General features: G+C 36.8%; 1 protein-coding gene across 5 annotated transcripts in view; it reads right to left on the bottom strand.

The window, feature by feature from the left end:
- LOC150101835 (uncharacterized) overlaps positions 1-17,443 on the bottom strand; it is a 574,375-nt gene that overhangs the window by 389,033 nt on the left and 167,899 nt on the right. For 4 of the 5 annotated variants that reach the window (XM_090400439.1, XM_090400440.1, XM_090400442.1 and 1 more), the window contains exon 4: positions 1,666-1,835. In XM_090400439.1, the coding sequence (XP_090256565.1) occupies positions 1,666-1,835 (170 nt within the window). Of the gene's footprint in view, positions 1-1,665; positions 1,836-12,167; positions 12,229-17,443 lie in introns of all 5 variants that reach the window. The other variant, XM_090400441.1, reaches the window with a different exon arrangement.

Here is a 17,443-nt window from a genome sequence, read left to right as displayed (position 1 = left end):
TCTTATTAATAACTATTTTACTTCTAACTGGATTTTATCCACAAAATACTACTGTTTTAATTTTGTCAATTAATTTTGAATGAAAATCAAACATTTTCATTCCAAACTGTTCTACTATGGTGTTTAAATTATGTATTGCTCCTTGTAAATTATCTTTCTTATGGGATAATATCTCCCAATCATCTACAACTAATAGCATGTTTATTTTATTATTAAGGGAAATTTTTATAAATGTGTCAGTATTTCATATATATATACAGGGTGTTCGGGATAAATTTCACAGTTTCGTAAGGAAAAAGAAAATCTTCTTTGTATCTATTAAATTTAATGAATTGACAAAAAAACATTACAGGCAGAGTTAATTACAATACTATCAACAAGATTTACTCAAAATAACCACCATTAGCATCGATCACAGCTTCAATTCTGCTTCGGAACCTCGAACAAGCTGATGCTACAGTCTCCCTGGGAAGGGCCGCAAAAACTGTTTTAATTTTATCCATTAACTGGGCTTTTGTATTACTGGAAGTGCGATTGGTGTCTTTTTCAACTGCGCCCCATACAAAATAATCCATGGGGTTAAGGTCTGGGGAGTTTGGAGGCCAAACATTTGGACTGGTGAAGTCGTAGAAATTTTCAGACAACCATTTTTGACTTTTCCCAGAGGTGTGGCAAGGGGACGAATCCTGCTGCCATACATACGGCCTACCATTGGCTACCCTTGTTATCCAGGGCTTGACTACAGTTAGCAACTCCACGAACAAAGCCCGAATTCCAATGCCAGGGTTCTTCAACACCTGTTCCTGCAGATTTGCGAGGAATTCTGCTGTACGAACGCAATCAGATCGTCTGCTAGGGATCTTTCTTCTTGCTACATCCTCGTAGTCACCATTGCAAGTCTCTAGTTCATGCCTGATTGTTTTTACTGTATTCAGGGAGCATTGGGCAGCAGTCGTAATATCCTTATTTTGATGGCGGGCACGAATCATCATGATACAAGTTATTCTCTTCCATGATTCAGGTGGGTTCCAGCTATCCATCCTTTCTGACATCTTGTATATGAATGAAGAAGGGTCCAAACTTTTAAATGAAGAGAAGTGTGTGTTAATACATGTAACTTACGGAAAAATATAATTAATTATAAATATGTCAAATTTATCCCGAACACCCTGTATATATATTAAAAAAAAAGTGTTTGAGACAGAGGACATCCATGTCTTAGACACCTCAGTTTATAGACTGTTTTTTCAGATATTTTTATTTCATTATCATTATATATATATTCAATATTGTCTGTAATAAAATAGTATTATTATCTGAGATGTTTATAAAATATTAGGTATATTTATTATAAGATATTAGGTATATTGTAGTCCACCAATCTTTATACAGTGTGTGTGTGTGTGTGTGTGTCCTTTATACAATATACAGTCAATTATAGCAATCCTTATACTATAAAAAATCTTTACACTTCAAACTCTTATACACAGGCAGGATTATGACTTATAATAATCGAAGTACAGATTTTATACAAATCTGATTTAAAGTTTTCACCTAAGGACTGAATAATGATTATAATAATATATTGGGAATAACATGCACATTACACAAAGTATAATCTAAGTTGAGTATCATTTACTTAAATTTACATAAACTATCACTTACGTTTTAAGGGTTCCTGATGTCATGAGTTCTGTTATTAAAACAAGATATTTGCCTTTAGGTAAATCCATTTCCCAGTAATCATAAAACCTAACAATACTAGGATGTTGCAAACCTTTTAACATTTCAGCTTCTTCTCTAAATCTTTGTCTTTCACTTTTATTCAGTCGTTCCTATAAGAAACAATATCACTAGACAAGTCTAAAACAATAACACACATGAAAATTTACAGTATTAATGAGCACTGGTGAAATACAGACAATGAAATTCATTCCAATAAATGCAATTATATTAAATTTGTGCTAACCCCGTGTGTGTGTGTGTGTGTGTGTGTGTGTGTGTGTGTGTGTGTGTGTGTGTGTGTGTGTGTGTGTGTGTGTGTGTGTGTGTGTGTGTGTGTGTGTGTGTGTGTGTGTGTGTGTGAGCCATGAGCCATGAGCAGCAATATAATTACCATATTATGAAATCTTGCAATGAGGAATGAGAGAAGGGCCACTATGCAGGCCAATAATGGCTTTGATGGAATGAAATAACACCCCACTGAAAGTTTGTAGTGATAAAGCAAAAATAACACCCCTGGTCCTCAGATCCAAAATGGCAAAAAGTGATTCGAAAAATTGGGACTTATGAATAGTTTGAATTGTGGAACTTTATATTACTCAGGAAATGGCAAATAGTATATTTAAATATACTAAACATCGTTTAAATATACAAGAATTTTTATGAAACACCAATGGAGATAAATATATATATTTAGAATTCATGACCGTCCATGGAACTTTCATAAAAATAATACAGGGTGTGAGATATAAAGACATAAAGATTCCTCTCATGATGATGAGAGGAATCTTTTTCAACTGAAGGCAAGTTAACCGATCTCATACAAAGACAACATGTTTTCCACCTGGAAACTTCAGTTTTTTCATCCCATACACAGACAAACTAAGCAGAATACATGGAATTAACAGACAAACATACAATTAGCAGAAGGAGATGACAAGTATGTAGATGGTGGATTAAGTAGTGTGTAGGTGGCGTAGAGTGACCTCTGCAATAAGTCTTTGGACTCCATGGAAATGTAACTAATAATAATAAAAATATACATAAAAAAATTATTGGTAAAGAGACATTCTAAGACTGTTAGTAGATTACATTTAGGTTCAGAGCTTGGTAGACAGAAGGAGGAGGGGGGGTGATATGATTAAGCCATACAACTGATCACAGAAGCCTACCAAATTTCAGGGCATTATGGCATAGAATAATGGATGATGCAGGAACAAGAGATCATCCCTGGAAACTGTACAAAGGTTATCTGAGTAAAGAGGTTAAAAAGAGTTTTTTGCTTGGTGAGCGGTGAATGAGTGGATGAACAAAGTGGGTAGTGGGTGCTCCAATACTGAATATGTTCAAGGCAAGGTATGACAGTTATTGTGGTCTGAGTGTGTTCAACATCCCATGATGAGTCTTCAGACTCCATGGAGGCTTGGAAATAATACTGAAATTTTCTATCACTATGCTGCTAGGATTTAAAGAGAGAGGGAGGGGGAGCCTATGGAAACTGCTTTTCTGAAGTACCCTTGAATGGAAAAGCAATTGGCTACTTAATTATAGGGAGAGAGTATCCTATGCAAAGCTATCACCCGCATTGCATAGCATGCGTGAAGAAACAAGGAGGAGAAAAAACTAAAGCCCCCACCCTGAAGGTGAAATACACACACACACACACGCACTGGATATCTACATATTCATCAACACCACTAGCAAACTATCTGCATTATAAACACAGATGGTAAAACAATATCTAAAGCCACTGCCAAAATACTTAATCCTGCTCTGAATAAAATAACAGATAGGCACCAGAGTAGTTCTATCCTTAAAGATACATCCATGAAAACCTATATCTTATAAGGAATCTGATTAGTATAGCTATCAACAGCAGTCAAGCCATGGGCTTTGTAATACTAGACAAGAAAAAAATTGTGACCTGATTGAACATCCTTACTTATTCAGCTTCCTAAAAGCCTTTGGTTTTAGCCCTGCCATCATTCAAGCCATTAAAGTGTTATACCCTAATGCTCACTTCTACATTAAGATAAATAGCAGGATCATCATACCTATACCACACAGCAGAAGTAAACAAAGCATTTCTCTTTCTAGTCCCATTTGCACAACTACAATAGAACCCTTTCTGTTTCTAATAAACATGTTGTTTAGGGAAACCCACCCTAATCTTTCTTACTGAGCTATAACCATGACAGCATGTGCCTATAATGTCACTGTTATAGCCTGCTAAGATGAGAATTTCTCCAAACAAACAGCATACCTTGTTCCTGAAGCTGCTTGAAGAATATCAAGCAGCTTCAGGAACAAGGTTAAGCACACATAAAACTACAGGACTGTGATGTGTTAAATGCCCTTATGTCTGGCCACTGGTTTACAGAGGAAGCAAATAGTTGGAAATTCACATAGAAAATACATCTCCTTGCATGAATAAGAACTGGGATATTATTACTATTATTATTATTATTATTATTATTACATGACACCTCCAGGGAGTCCAAAGACTCATCGAGGGAGGGCACCTGCTCCACAACTCTCTGTCTCCACCACTCAATCCAACTACAATGAACCGCTCTACTTTCTCTACGCTCTACACCAATGGCATCTATCGCCAGCCACCACCACTAGTATTTTCACAGACAATCATAAACATCCATGCCCATGGCGGGATTCGAACCTGCAGCCTTTTGGCTGGAGAGCAGATACGCTAATCACTCGGCCAACCAGGCAGGCATATGCTAATTCAATACTTTAAGCTAGTCTAAGAAAGTGAGCTGCAATATGAGTCTCTGCCTTCATAAGAGAGAAAGCAATAATTATTAATCAAATAGCTTTTGGTGACCTTTGGCATACATTAAAGATTCTCACCACCTGCAGTGCAATTATCAAGCAAATATAGTCAACGATCTATCAATTCATATGGAACCAAACAAACTGGGTTTCTTACTCCCAGTTGTGGATCTAGTTCTATTTTTGGGCAGACAGCAAAAATCTATCAAGTATGAGCAAAGATGTCTTCACAAGTAAGACTAGATAAGAACAGACCAGTGGAGAATTCTCCATGCTTGCTGCGCAAGCTCATTAATTGAAAAAGAAGTAGTATTTATTTGTTTAATAAATGCATGCATTTATAAACATTCCATTTAGGCTTTTTCTTTTGTAGACAGAAGATGTTTTAAGCTTGCGCGACAATAATTTAGCTTTACGTTGTGTATCGAAGGCCGACGCTAGTCAAGCTACCTTGGCTTGCTCGGTTGTGGGAGCATCCAGGTCCTCGCTTCAGCACTGTGATTTTATGCGCACGCATAGCCATTTCTGCTCCCTCCACGTCATCTTACCCTGTTGCTTAAACACAGGCCATATGCAGTCAAAGTAGCTCTAGCCAGTGAGCTTCAGCCAGCCTTTACAATTGTGCATGTTGCTTGAGAAAATTAAGTTACAACCAACTTTTTATGACAATGTTGTTGACTAGTTCATAAAGAAGAACCGTAGGGTAAAATTTGTATTCATGTAGCTAAATTGAAAAAGATAGAATATCATTTGTAAAATAAATGTTGTATTTGTATGATTAAATGTACATAAATTTCTAAATACAGGTAACCCTCGTATAACGTGGTACTTATACAATGTAGTTTCGATATAATGCGTCTACAAATTGCAGTAACCATTTATCTTCACCGCGAGACTTAAAAATCAAATTTTATCTTCATTAAATTTGTGTCTTCCTGTATTCCACATGTAATTATAAATAGCAAATTTATATTAGGGGAAATACCCTTTAGCATGCATGTACCTCAATTGTTTACCATATATTTATTGTTGAAAATTGTCCTCGTTTCTGCCAGGAAAGTGCATTAAAAATCCTAAGTGTGTTCATCTCAAGCTGAGCACTTTATTTTCTGGTGAGTTACACACAATATGTAATACTTACTTTTTTTTGTGTAAAAAATTATTTTTATAGTAATGGCCACAAACTGCAATGAAAGGGAAAAACCAACATTGAAAACAAAATTAATTTCTCTCGAAGAAAAATATTCAAAATCTTGGATTGGTTGAAAAATAGAGAAAAAACAGGAGTTTTTGCAGGGACTTTGAATTTAAATGAATCAACAATTCGAACAACCAAACAAAATGAACATAAAATCCGAGAAAGTGTTTATTGCTGGGTCAACGATAAGTGCAAAGCATGTTGCTTGTGTACGAGATATTCTAATGGAAAAATCTCTAATGATTTCGACAGAAGATTGCACCTCAAAAGAAAATTCCTATGGATGGAAAGAAATCTTATTAAACAAAAAACTCTCAAAGTTTATAAACATTTATAGTGCAGACCAGGTGTTCAATGCGATGAATCCGGGTTATATTGGAAAAAAAAGTGCAAAAACGCACCTATATTTTGAAAAACGAAAGATCAGCTCCTGGATTCAAAGTTTCCAAAGATAGAATTACTCTACTGTTTTGTAGTAATGCATCAGGTGATTACATGACAAAACCAGTGTTTATGTTTATTAACCAATCCTCAAATCCTCGTGCCATGAAAGCATTAAAATATGCACTATATTATTTTGCCTAAAACATTTATGCATTATGTGCAATGAAGTTTAAGTACAATTTGTAATTTTTATACTATGTCTTTGTTTCATAGTTTATATGTTTTCATAACTTACATGAATTACCCGAATTAAATAAAAATATATTTTTTGTTGGATATGTCATTGTTGTTTATATAATTTAAAAAAAAAAAAAAGATTTCGGAACATAACCCTACTTTTTCTATGTGATCTGAGACTCGCATAACACGATTTATATAATGCGCCATTTCTGCGGAACTTAACATCCACGTTATATGACGGTTACCCATGCATAGTTTTAAATGGTCAGTAATTCATTATTCTGCTAATAAGACTTCAATCACACCTCTCATTCCCTGAATGATAACAAGAGCAAGCATGAATTTCAAGACTAACATTCGCCCCTGGAACAGACATCCGCAAGTTTTTAAACTGTGCCACACAGACTATAGACAAGAGTATACAAAAAAGCAAAGCATGCAGGTAACTTATTGTGTTTCTTCACAAAAGGATAGAGTTTATTGCCTTGGTCAATATGTTGCAACCTCAGGTTGTAAGTATTAGTGAACCCTGGCTAGAGCAGACATACTAACTGGTATAAAGTGAAAAGTGTACAGTATTTTTTAGGAAGGACAAACAGAATAGGAGAGAAGGAGGATGTGCTACTAATGATATTAGATTACTTGAATCCAGTTATAGTTGAGATCTATGACTGCAATACTAATAACAGTTTTTCATGTAGCAATAAGTTTGAAGCCATCTGGTGTGAAATGGAGTCTAACAAGAACAAATATATAGTGAGATGTTGTTACAGACCTAGGGGGATCAGTTGCTAGTGATGAAGAAATGCATTATCAAATAAAGATGATAAGTGAGAAAGCAGTAATCATAATGGGAGACATCTACACTCCAATCGATAAGGTTTGATCCTGCTGTGGGCATGGAAGTTTCAACTTTCTGTATGTGAGAGATGAATTTAATTGCCCAGTGTGAGAACACACCCTCTTTATTGGAGGCCTGAAGTGGCTTCAAAAAATTCCATGTTTGGTCTCTAGAGCAAATTTTCCAGATGATAGAAAAAATATTTTAAAAAATGAAAATGAAAAGTTATAAAAATTAATAAAAAAAGAATAAAAAAAATCCATAGCAACTTGTGGGATTAATATACTATAGGCTTACAACCTTTCATAAGTGGTAATCACATGAAAAAAAATAAAAATTATCTGAACACTGATTGGGTAACTGTGAAATCTCATGAGAAGAATGAAACTGAACCTTATTGAAGTATTGCAAGACAACTTCCTCAAGCAGCATGTGACAGATGGAGCCCGAGGTAAAAGAGTGTTATACCTGATTATAGTGTCAGAAGGGATTTTAACTAAAGATGCAACAATTCTGCATCCAGTTGGTGAGAGTGATAATGTGGTACTCACTTGGAAAATGGCTAAGTTTATGAGTGTTCCATTCAGAAAGAGTTACATGCTGCACTACAAAGCAGTAAATTATGACTACTTGGGGAGTATACAGGATTCTGTGCCATGGAATCAGTTGCTGGATGGAAAGTAGATATCCACAGTGATGGGAAGTGTTTAAAAAAAGACTTAAATGGTGCAATATCAGAATATATCCCTAGAATTCGAAGAAGAAATGGGGTACAAATGACATGGGCATGTAATCTAATTAAGCAAGTGATTCGTAAGAAAAAGATGATGTGGAAGGACTACTGTGCATAAGGACGATGTTGGTTATGAAAATTATAAGCAGCAGGCTAGAAGAGTCAACTGCCATATAGAAAGCTAAGTCTGAGTATGAAAAGAATCTGGCTCTGCAAGCTAAACACAACCCACAAGAAATTCTATTGCTATGCTGCAAGTAAAAGAAAGAATGAATATGAAAGAATAACTGCTGAATGCAGATGGTATGTGAGTGACTAATGCAGAAGAGACTGTTCAACTAATGAGTAGCCATTTTGCTAAAAGTTATTAACCTGATGTATACAACATTGAGATCACTGCTACTTCTTCACTGTTTAAAGAAACTCAGGTGTATGAAGTGTATTGCAGCTGTTGCACAAATTGAATAAGAATTCTGCAATAGGGATTGACGGGATATCTGCATGGATACTAAAAGAGTGTTAATGCTGAACTGGCTATTCCTTTGACCAGCAATATAATTTGAGTCTCAGAACAGAACAGGAAAAATTCCACAGGACAGGAGTGGAAAGATTATATGGTAATCCCATTGCATAAGGGTGGTGCAAATACTGATGTATCCAACTATTGAGCTATTCTCTGGAGTGGTAGTGAAGATTTTGGAAGAGTTAGTTAGAGCTCACATACAGAAAAGGGTTGAGAGAAAATCTCTACTTTGCAAAGAACAGCATGGATTTACTAAGGGAAGATCATGTTTTAGCAACTTGTTCACATTCTGTAATAATGTTATCACTGACTTCAACAAGGGAAAAGAATATACCATGATATTTCTGGATTTCGCTAAGGCTTTTGACAGAATACAGAATAGAGGATTGTTGTGTAAATTGGAGAATATGGGATTGGATTATAAAACACTGGCATGGATAAGAGGATGGCTGGCTGACAGATACAAAAAGTGGGGGATGCGAGTCTGCAAGATTTAAGATAACCAGTGGCATGCCACAAGGATCAGTGCGTGATCCGTTGTTATTCAATCTGTACATTAATGATGGGAAGGATTTGGCATGGGACATACAGCTATTTGCTGATGATGCAAAGAAAGGTAGGGTAATCAGGAGTGCAAATTATATGCAGTACTACAGAATGATTTGAATAGGCTGGAATTATGGGCATGTGAAAATGGCTATCAGTTCAATATTAGGAAATGGTTGCTGGCATGATTTTAGGAAAGAGTTCAGTGTTAGGAAAGATTGCAAATACAACTCAGAGAATAATTGCAATGCTGAAACAAACTTTGACATATAAAGATAAGGAAGTTAATTTGCCTCTGTACAAGGCCTTTATAAGACCTCATGTGAACTATTGCACTCAAGTCTCATCTTCTGGAATGCAAAGGAGAATGTTAAAAATGATATAAGGATATTGTGGAATACTGATTATGAAGATACGAGGGTGGTCTGAAAAGTTCTCAGCCTCGACCATAGATGGCAACACTATCGGCAAGATTTTTTTTTTCTAAGTTGGTAAAACTTAGAAAAAACAACAACAACTTTTTCTCAGTTAGTCTGCAACACTAAAAGCTCTTGAAACAAAGGGAACTGAGAAACCATATATTGAATACTAAAACATATTTACAATAATGCAACTTCTGTAATTAAATTATATAAAAACAGTGAAAAGTTCCCAATACAAAAAGGCATCTTGCAAGGTGACACCATATTGCCCAAATTATTTACAGCTGCACTAGAGGAAGTCTTTAGAAGCCTTGATTGGGAAACAAAAGGAATAAAAACATAAATGGAGAAAGGCTGCATCATCTGAAATTTGCAGATGATATTGTCCTAAGAGCAGATAATCTTGAAGATCTGGAAGAAAGGCTAAATCAGCTAAATGAAGCCTCCAGAGTAATTGGATTAAAAATAAATAGAGAAAAAACAAAAAGCAATGATGAATAAATATATTAACCATAGAAATGAAAACCATGAAATAGAACAAGTTACTTCATATGTATATTTGGCCAATTGTTATCCTTTGAGGAGTGCCAAAGAAAAGAGAATGAACGAAGAATTCACCTTGGATGGATGGCTTACGGAAAATGAGAGACATATTCAGAAGTGACATCCCTATGAGTCTAAAAAGGAAAGCTTTCAACCAGTGCATGCTTCCTGTTCTAACATATGGAGGAGAAACATGGACTTTAACAGAAGCCCTAAACAAAAAGGTGAGAATAACACAACATCGCATGGAAAGAATAACATTAAGAGATAGGAAGACAAATACCTGGATAAGATCTCAAACAGGTATCATGGATATTGTAAAATACATTAAACAGGGTAAGTGAAGATGGGCTGGCCATATTGCCAGATGCAGTTACAAGAGATGGACTAGAAAAACAACACAGTGGAGACCAATGGATGGAGCAAGACAAAGAGGAGGACCAAGAAGAAGGTGGAGGGATGAACTGGAACAAATTGCAGGAGTGAGATGGCTGGGAGAGGCAGAAAACCAAGTGGTCTGGAAAATCATGGAGGAGACCTTCGTCCAGTAGTGGACAAAACCAAAAGGTTGAAGAAGAAGAAGACATCTGTCATAAGCATCCATGTGAAATTGCAAGTCATTCTATCAAGTAGTTTGTTTTATACAACTGTCTGAAGCAAAAGTGTTGTCTGTATCCCTTGAAATGGATAAAATTGAGCAATGTGCAGTTATAAAATTCTTTGTAAAAGAAGGTTTAATGCCAAAAGAAATTCATTTGAAGTTCATAAACGTTTATGGGGCACTCTTTGCCTTCATTTTCAACAATTAAGAAATGGGCTGCCAAGTTTAAATATGGCATACCAGCCTTGAAGTTGATCCACGTGAAGGACATCCAAAAAGTGTAACAACATCAGAAATCATTGATCAAGTGCACAATATGGTACTGGATGACCGGTGAGTCAAAGTGCATGAAATTGCTGAGACTATAGGCATTTCAAAAGAACGTATAGGATATATTTTGAATGGAGAATTGAAAATGAAAAAGCTTTGCGCAAGATGGGTGCTGCACTTACTCACAGCAGATCAAAAAGACACTCGCATGAAAATTTGTGAACAGTGCTTGGAGCGTTTTAACAAGAATAAAACTGATTTTGAGCATCGATTTATTACTATGGATGAGACTTGGATTCACCATTACACACCAGAATCCAAACAGCAAACAGCAGTCAAAACAGTGGACAGAAGCTGGTTGTTCAGTGCCAAAGAAGAAAAAGTCAGTTCCATCAAGAAGAAAGGTCATGGCATCAGTGTTTTGGGATGCTAAAGGCATTTTGTTTATTAATAATCTTGAAAAGGGTAAAACAATAACAGTGGAATATTATTCCGATCTTTTAACCAGGCTAGACGAAAAATTTTATGAGCAAAGATCCGGTTGGCAGAAGAAAAAAGTAATCTTTCATCAGGACAATGCACCTGCTCACAAAGGTGTTTTGGGAAAATTAAGTGATCTGCACTATAAATTGTTGGAACATCCACCCTATTCCCCAGATTTGGCTCCCTCTGATTTCTATCTCTTCCCAAAACTAAAACTCTTCCTCGCTGGTCAGCACTTTTCTTCGAATCAAGAGGTGATTACAGCTGTAGAGGGGTATTTTGCAGATCTTACTGAGAACCACTGCAGGGACAGGATAACGGTGCTGGAGCATCATTGGAATAAATGTATTAGTCTTAAGGGAGATTATGTTGAAAAATAACAATAATTTTGAAATTATAAATTCGTTTTTTTCATTGTTAGGCTGAGAAGCTTTCAGACCACCCTCGTAGATTGAGAATTTGTAGGCTGCAGACATTGACAAACAGGAGAAAGTGGGGTGATGTGATTGAGACTTACAAACTTCTGAAAGGGTCATAAAAGGAATTTCAGGAGATGAAATTTTTCCTTCTATGGAGGATGGGAAAACGATTGTACCTTGAAAGTTGCAAATGAATGCTGTGAAAAAGGCAGTGAGAGGGATTTTTTCTCTTATAGAATGCTGCATGATTGGAATGGATTGCCATCGGATGTGGTGTGTGCAAGTAATGTGAATGAATTCAAGAACAGATATGACAGCTGGTGCAGATAGCATGGCCTCTCTCAATGACTCCCTGACTCCTTGGAGGTCTCTCTTAATAATAATAATAATAACTATGTATAAACAAGCATGTGAGAAAGATCACTTATGGTAGAACGAGAGCCACCACTTACCAATTCATGCTCTTAATTCTGGTAACCCTGATGATGAAGAACCCACCATTCACCCAGTGACCTATGACAAATCAGAAAACATTTTTAGATGCTATGATGAGTTTGAAAGAAGAATTGTTGACTCAATAGAAATTATTCTCAATCTTGTCCACCTTAATATACACCTAAGCTATAACCTCCCTGACTGTTATTTCTCAGCCATTCAACTTTGGCATAAGTGGGATCATACCCATGTGAATACTCAAGCATGTGATTCCACATTCTTGTGGAATGAAGAATGCCTACAAATGGCAGCAATCCATTTGTAACTTAATATTCAGCAGTTCTCTAGTAATGTATATTTCCTATTTCTCTTTTATGTTATACACCCAATGAAATCTTCTAGTAAGACAAAACTAGTTGTGTGTTCAAAATAATAGGTGTTTTTTTTTGTTATCTCTTGGCTTTTAGTCATTTAATTCTTTCAAATATATATATATATATATTCTTGAAGTTTGGAGGGAATGCTTTCAAGCCATTGCTGATTCAAAATGCTCCAACTTATGAATTCTGTGTAGCCCCCCCCCCCTTTCCCCCCATTTGATCCCATGGGAAGGGATATTCAAGGCATGGTCTGCTAGTCCTGAGTTGCCATAACAATGGTCCAGAATGTATTTCCTATGTTATCCAAGACAAATCGATCGTTCTTCCTGTCTGTTCATAGGAAATAATACCAAGCAGCAAGTACAGGGCACTTCAGACACCACTGAATGTGATAAAGGAGAGAGTTTGTCCTTAGGTGAACTGAAGAAGGTTGCTAATTTGATGCAGTTTAAATATGGTGAGGAGCTGATATTTATTAAGGTCTCTGGATGTTTTTTCAGATGTGCCGTGAATGTATGAGATGGTAACACTTTTGCTATAGTCTTGTGTATTAAGGGACAAAGGGGGGGGGATTACATTTAGCATTTTTTCTATTTTGGGGGGGATTATAGCCATTAGCTAAAAATGGTGTGTTGCACATGGAGTTCAGTGGTAAGAGCATTATCATCAGAACAGATAGTTCTGATGATAATGTTGTTATCATCAGAACTAACTCTTTTTAGAATCAGAATAGTGTTTTTAGGATACCATATTGTTGAGCTGCATGATGGTGTGACTTTTTGTGCAAATATTGTCTGGTATGTATGGATTTTTTATAAACAAAAAAAGATAACGAACCTTGTAATATGTCTGGCCCATTAGCAAACACTTTATCAAAAAACACAGCCAAACCACTGATTTGTATTGCTTGCTTGTTCTCTAAGTGTTCCATGTAGAAATTATCTATGGCACAATTTGGTGGAGGGAGCCCATGGATGTCCCAACTAGTTGTTTGTATGTTGTCCCTTTCCATATGAAATAAAACCAGCATGTACAGTAAATCTGAATAATTCAAATATGTTTTTTTTTGGGGGGGGGGGGTGATGTGACTAACAAATGAAGGGTTTGATTAATGGTACATTGGTGAATAGTAAAGTTCAGACATAATGGTTAGTCTTTTAACATACTTTTTAGGTGAACAGAATTTTTTACAAATCAGGAAGTATTACCTGTGAAGGGGAGGCTAGTAATTTAGCCAAATGTTCAGGAAGTTTGTATGCAGGACTGTTTATACCATCCACAATTGGACATAGAGGTATACCTTGTTTGTGAAGTTTTGGCGCTCCATATATTCTGGATAGTTTTACATGAAAATACTTGAGCTTGTTCACAGTTTCTTTAGGCCAGGAAGTGACTTTCTTCAGTAATTTATAAACTTTATTCTTCTGTGAGTTAGCAGGATTATGATCTATGATTTTAGATTATAGTGATCTTGTAAAAGAATGTGCATTTTGTTTTCAAATTCAGTTTGATTCATCACCTTTGTCTGATTTAGTTATTACAGTCCTCCAGCGATGAGTCTTCGGACTCCTTGGAGGTGTCAAAAATAATAATAATATCATTCTTTTCTTAGCCTTAGCAAAGGCATTCGACAGGGTGCCACATGATAAGCTGATATTTAAGTTGCAACACATGGGTCTGGATGTCAGATTGGTCAACTGGATTCAAGATTGGCTGTCTGATAGGTATCAGAGAGTTGTGTATGGTGGAGCAGTTTCAAGGAGACAGAGGTTACAAGTGGGGTCCCACAGGGCTCAGTACTAGGACCTATATTGTTTAACCTTTATATCAATGACATTGCCAGTGGATTGCAAGGGGATATTCAGTTGTTTGCAGATGATGCGAAGCTGGGAAGGATTATTAGTAATAGTGCAGATGTGGTAGCCCTGCAAGAGGATTTGAATAAGCTAGATAGATGGGCAAATGAATGGGGATGTCAGTTTAATGCAGCAAAATGTAAGGTCTTGAGGTTTGGGAAACATCGATGGGATGCTGCATACTCTATGGGAGGAGTTATACTGGAGGAAGTTGGGGAGACAAGAGATCTGGGGTTGATGATTGATAGAAACCTGAAGTTTAGGGGACATATTGCAAAGGTGGTGAAGGTAACACAGAGGATTGCTGCTATTATGAGAAGGACACTGACCTGCAGAGATAAGAGGGTTATCATTCTGTTGTATAAGTCTCTGGTCAGACCACACTTGGACTATTGTTCTCAGATTTGGTCCCCAGGATTTGAAGAGGATAAATTAACTGTGGAAAGGATACAAAGACGGATGACAAAGATGGTTTCAGGACTGTACAAGGATAGTTATGAGGATCGGCTGAGAGAATGTGGACTGTAGAGTTTGGTGGATAGAAGAAGGAGAGGTGATATGATTGAGACTTTTAAACTGTTGAGAGGTGGTTACAGGGTTGACACTGGGGAGTTCTTTCGCTTGGTTGAACAGCGGGAAGGAGTGATGACAAGAGGCCATCCCGAAGTTACGAAAGGAAACTGTGAGCAAGAGGGTAAGGAGTGGTTTCTTTGTGTGGAGGGTTGTTGAGCCGTGGAATGCATTGCCTGATGGAGTGGTGGGAGTGAGAACGGTCAGTGAGTTTAAAGAATGGTATGATAGACTTGGTGTTTCTCAGGGGGAGGACCTCCCCTCGATGAGTCTTGACAGACTTTATGTCTTAGGAAGGACCTCCCTCGATGAGTCTTTTGACTCCTGGAGGCCTGAATAATAATAATAATTATTATTATTATTATCGCATAACTCTTTTGAGGCATTAATTTATTTTTTGTGGCATATTGCATTTTAACCAAATCCAAGCCTCCTTTGGGAGGTTTGGATTTGGTCAAAAATGTTAGCTACATCTAAACAGATGTATCAGCTATAACTGGAGGCATACCGTATATTCCCCATTCCAATGAAGCCATTCTTTCAACTTTGGAATTTGCCTAAGAGTGATGGCAATGTTATAACCATGATTTAATGTATCGATGGGTTTCTTCTCTTGATAATTTACCATGCTGCAATGATGTTGTAATTGCAATTGTCCTTTAGCACTATGAATTTGGAGGAGTTCAAATTTCTTCTGGTGCCAGCTTTTGCCTTTTTTGGAATTATTTATGTGATCTAGCTTCGGAGATGTTGCGAAAGACTGCCCACAGTTCAGGTTTTAAAATATCATACAGTTAATCATGTAGAGCGTTGATACTTGATTTATTTTTGATAGCTTCGCATGTGTAATGCTAAAATTGCTTATGCATTAGTGCTAGATAGACTAGCAAATTTGTAAATACATTAGGCCTTGACCAAATGGAACTTTCTTTTAATTATGCTCTGAAGATGCTGGGAGTAATGGTTAAGGTGTTGGAGAAGCTAGTGAGGATAAAGATTCAGAACTGGGTGGACTGTAGTACAATTCTCTTTAATGGATAGCATGGGTTTGCTAAAGGAAGTTTGTGTGTTATCAATCTGCTTACTTATAACAGGATGATGAATACATTGGACAAGAGGGATGTATATACAGTAGTATATTTAGATTTTGCAGAAGCTTTCGACAGACTTCACATAACAAACCAGTAGTTAAATTGGAATAGATGCGGGTTGGATAGTAGATTACTGTTACATTGGAGATTGGCTGTCTGATGTATCAACAGGTTAAGTATTGGGAGTGATATTCCAGAAGAGGAAAGTCACTAGTGGCATGTGCCCCTGGGGTCTGTTTTGGGATCATTGTTGTTTAATTTGTATGGAAATGACACTGGGAAGTGCATAAATGATGATATACAGTTTTTTGCAGATGCCGCAAAGTTGGAAAGCATTATGAGAAGTAGAGAAGATGTAGCTTTGCAAGAGGACCTATGGGGGGTGGAGGGGGGGAAGCCCTGATAAACACCTAGAACAAAAGTGACATTAAAGCAACTGACATAACAACAAGAAAGAACATTCTAGTAGCAAAGTTATGAAGGTAACTTATATTCTTATATCCTCGTATGTTCTTTCTTGTGGTTATATTAGTTGCTTTAATGTCATTTTTGTTCAACGTGTTTATGAGAACTTTCCAGATCTCCTTGTAAATAGAGAGTTTGAATGGATGGGTGTGAGGGGATACCAGTTTAATGTTACAAAGTGTAGAGTTAAAATTTAGGAAGCAAAGATAGCATGCAGAGTAGAGGATTGACGGGGATATAGACGGGAATGTATGTGGAATTATAAGGCAGGTGATTATAATAGTCTAAAACATCAACTTGGGAAAGTTTCATTGAGGGAGGAATTGGAAGGCTGGGATATCATTAGTGCATGGGAAATTATGAAAGAATATTTGTTAGCAGCAATGGTAAGTTGTATACCACGAGTGAACAAGAGGACACAATTTGGAGTAAAGTGGATGACAAACAATATTAAACAGGAGTTGCATGCGAAAAAGAGGCTATGGAAGAGATATAAGGAGACAGGTGAAGAGAAGATGCATGAAGAGTATAAGACACAGGCCAGAAGAGTGACTAGTATGGAAAGGAAGACAAAACTGGAATATGAGAGGAAATTGGCCCTAATATCCAAAGAAAATCCAAGGGAATTTTTTAGATATGTGGCCAGTAGGAGGAGAAATGACTGTGGAAGAATGATATTGTGGGATAAAAATGGGAATAGAGTGACTGATGCAGAAGACATAGTGGAATTGTTCAATGAACACTTTATTGGAGTATTTCATCCTGGAGGAGTCAGTTTTAATGCTAGAGGGATTGGGCAGGTTCAAGATTTAGAGGTACAAGAGGAGAGTGTGTTTCAAATACTGAGTACTCTGGATGTCAGTAAAGCTGTGGGACTGGGTGGTATTTCACCACAAGTTTTAAGAGAATGTGCAAGGGAATTGACAGTGCC

This window comes from Typopeltis vanoorti, chromosome 11 (assembly GCF_054136105.1).
Source record: "Typopeltis vanoorti isolate ZY-2024b chromosome 11, IOZ_Tvanoo_1.0, whole genome shotgun sequence".
NCBI classification, from domain to species: domain Eukaryota; kingdom Metazoa; phylum Arthropoda; class Arachnida; order Uropygi; family Thelyphonidae; genus Typopeltis; species Typopeltis vanoorti.
Note: the sequence above shows the minus strand (reverse complement) of the source record. Positions and strands in the feature narration are given on the sequence as shown.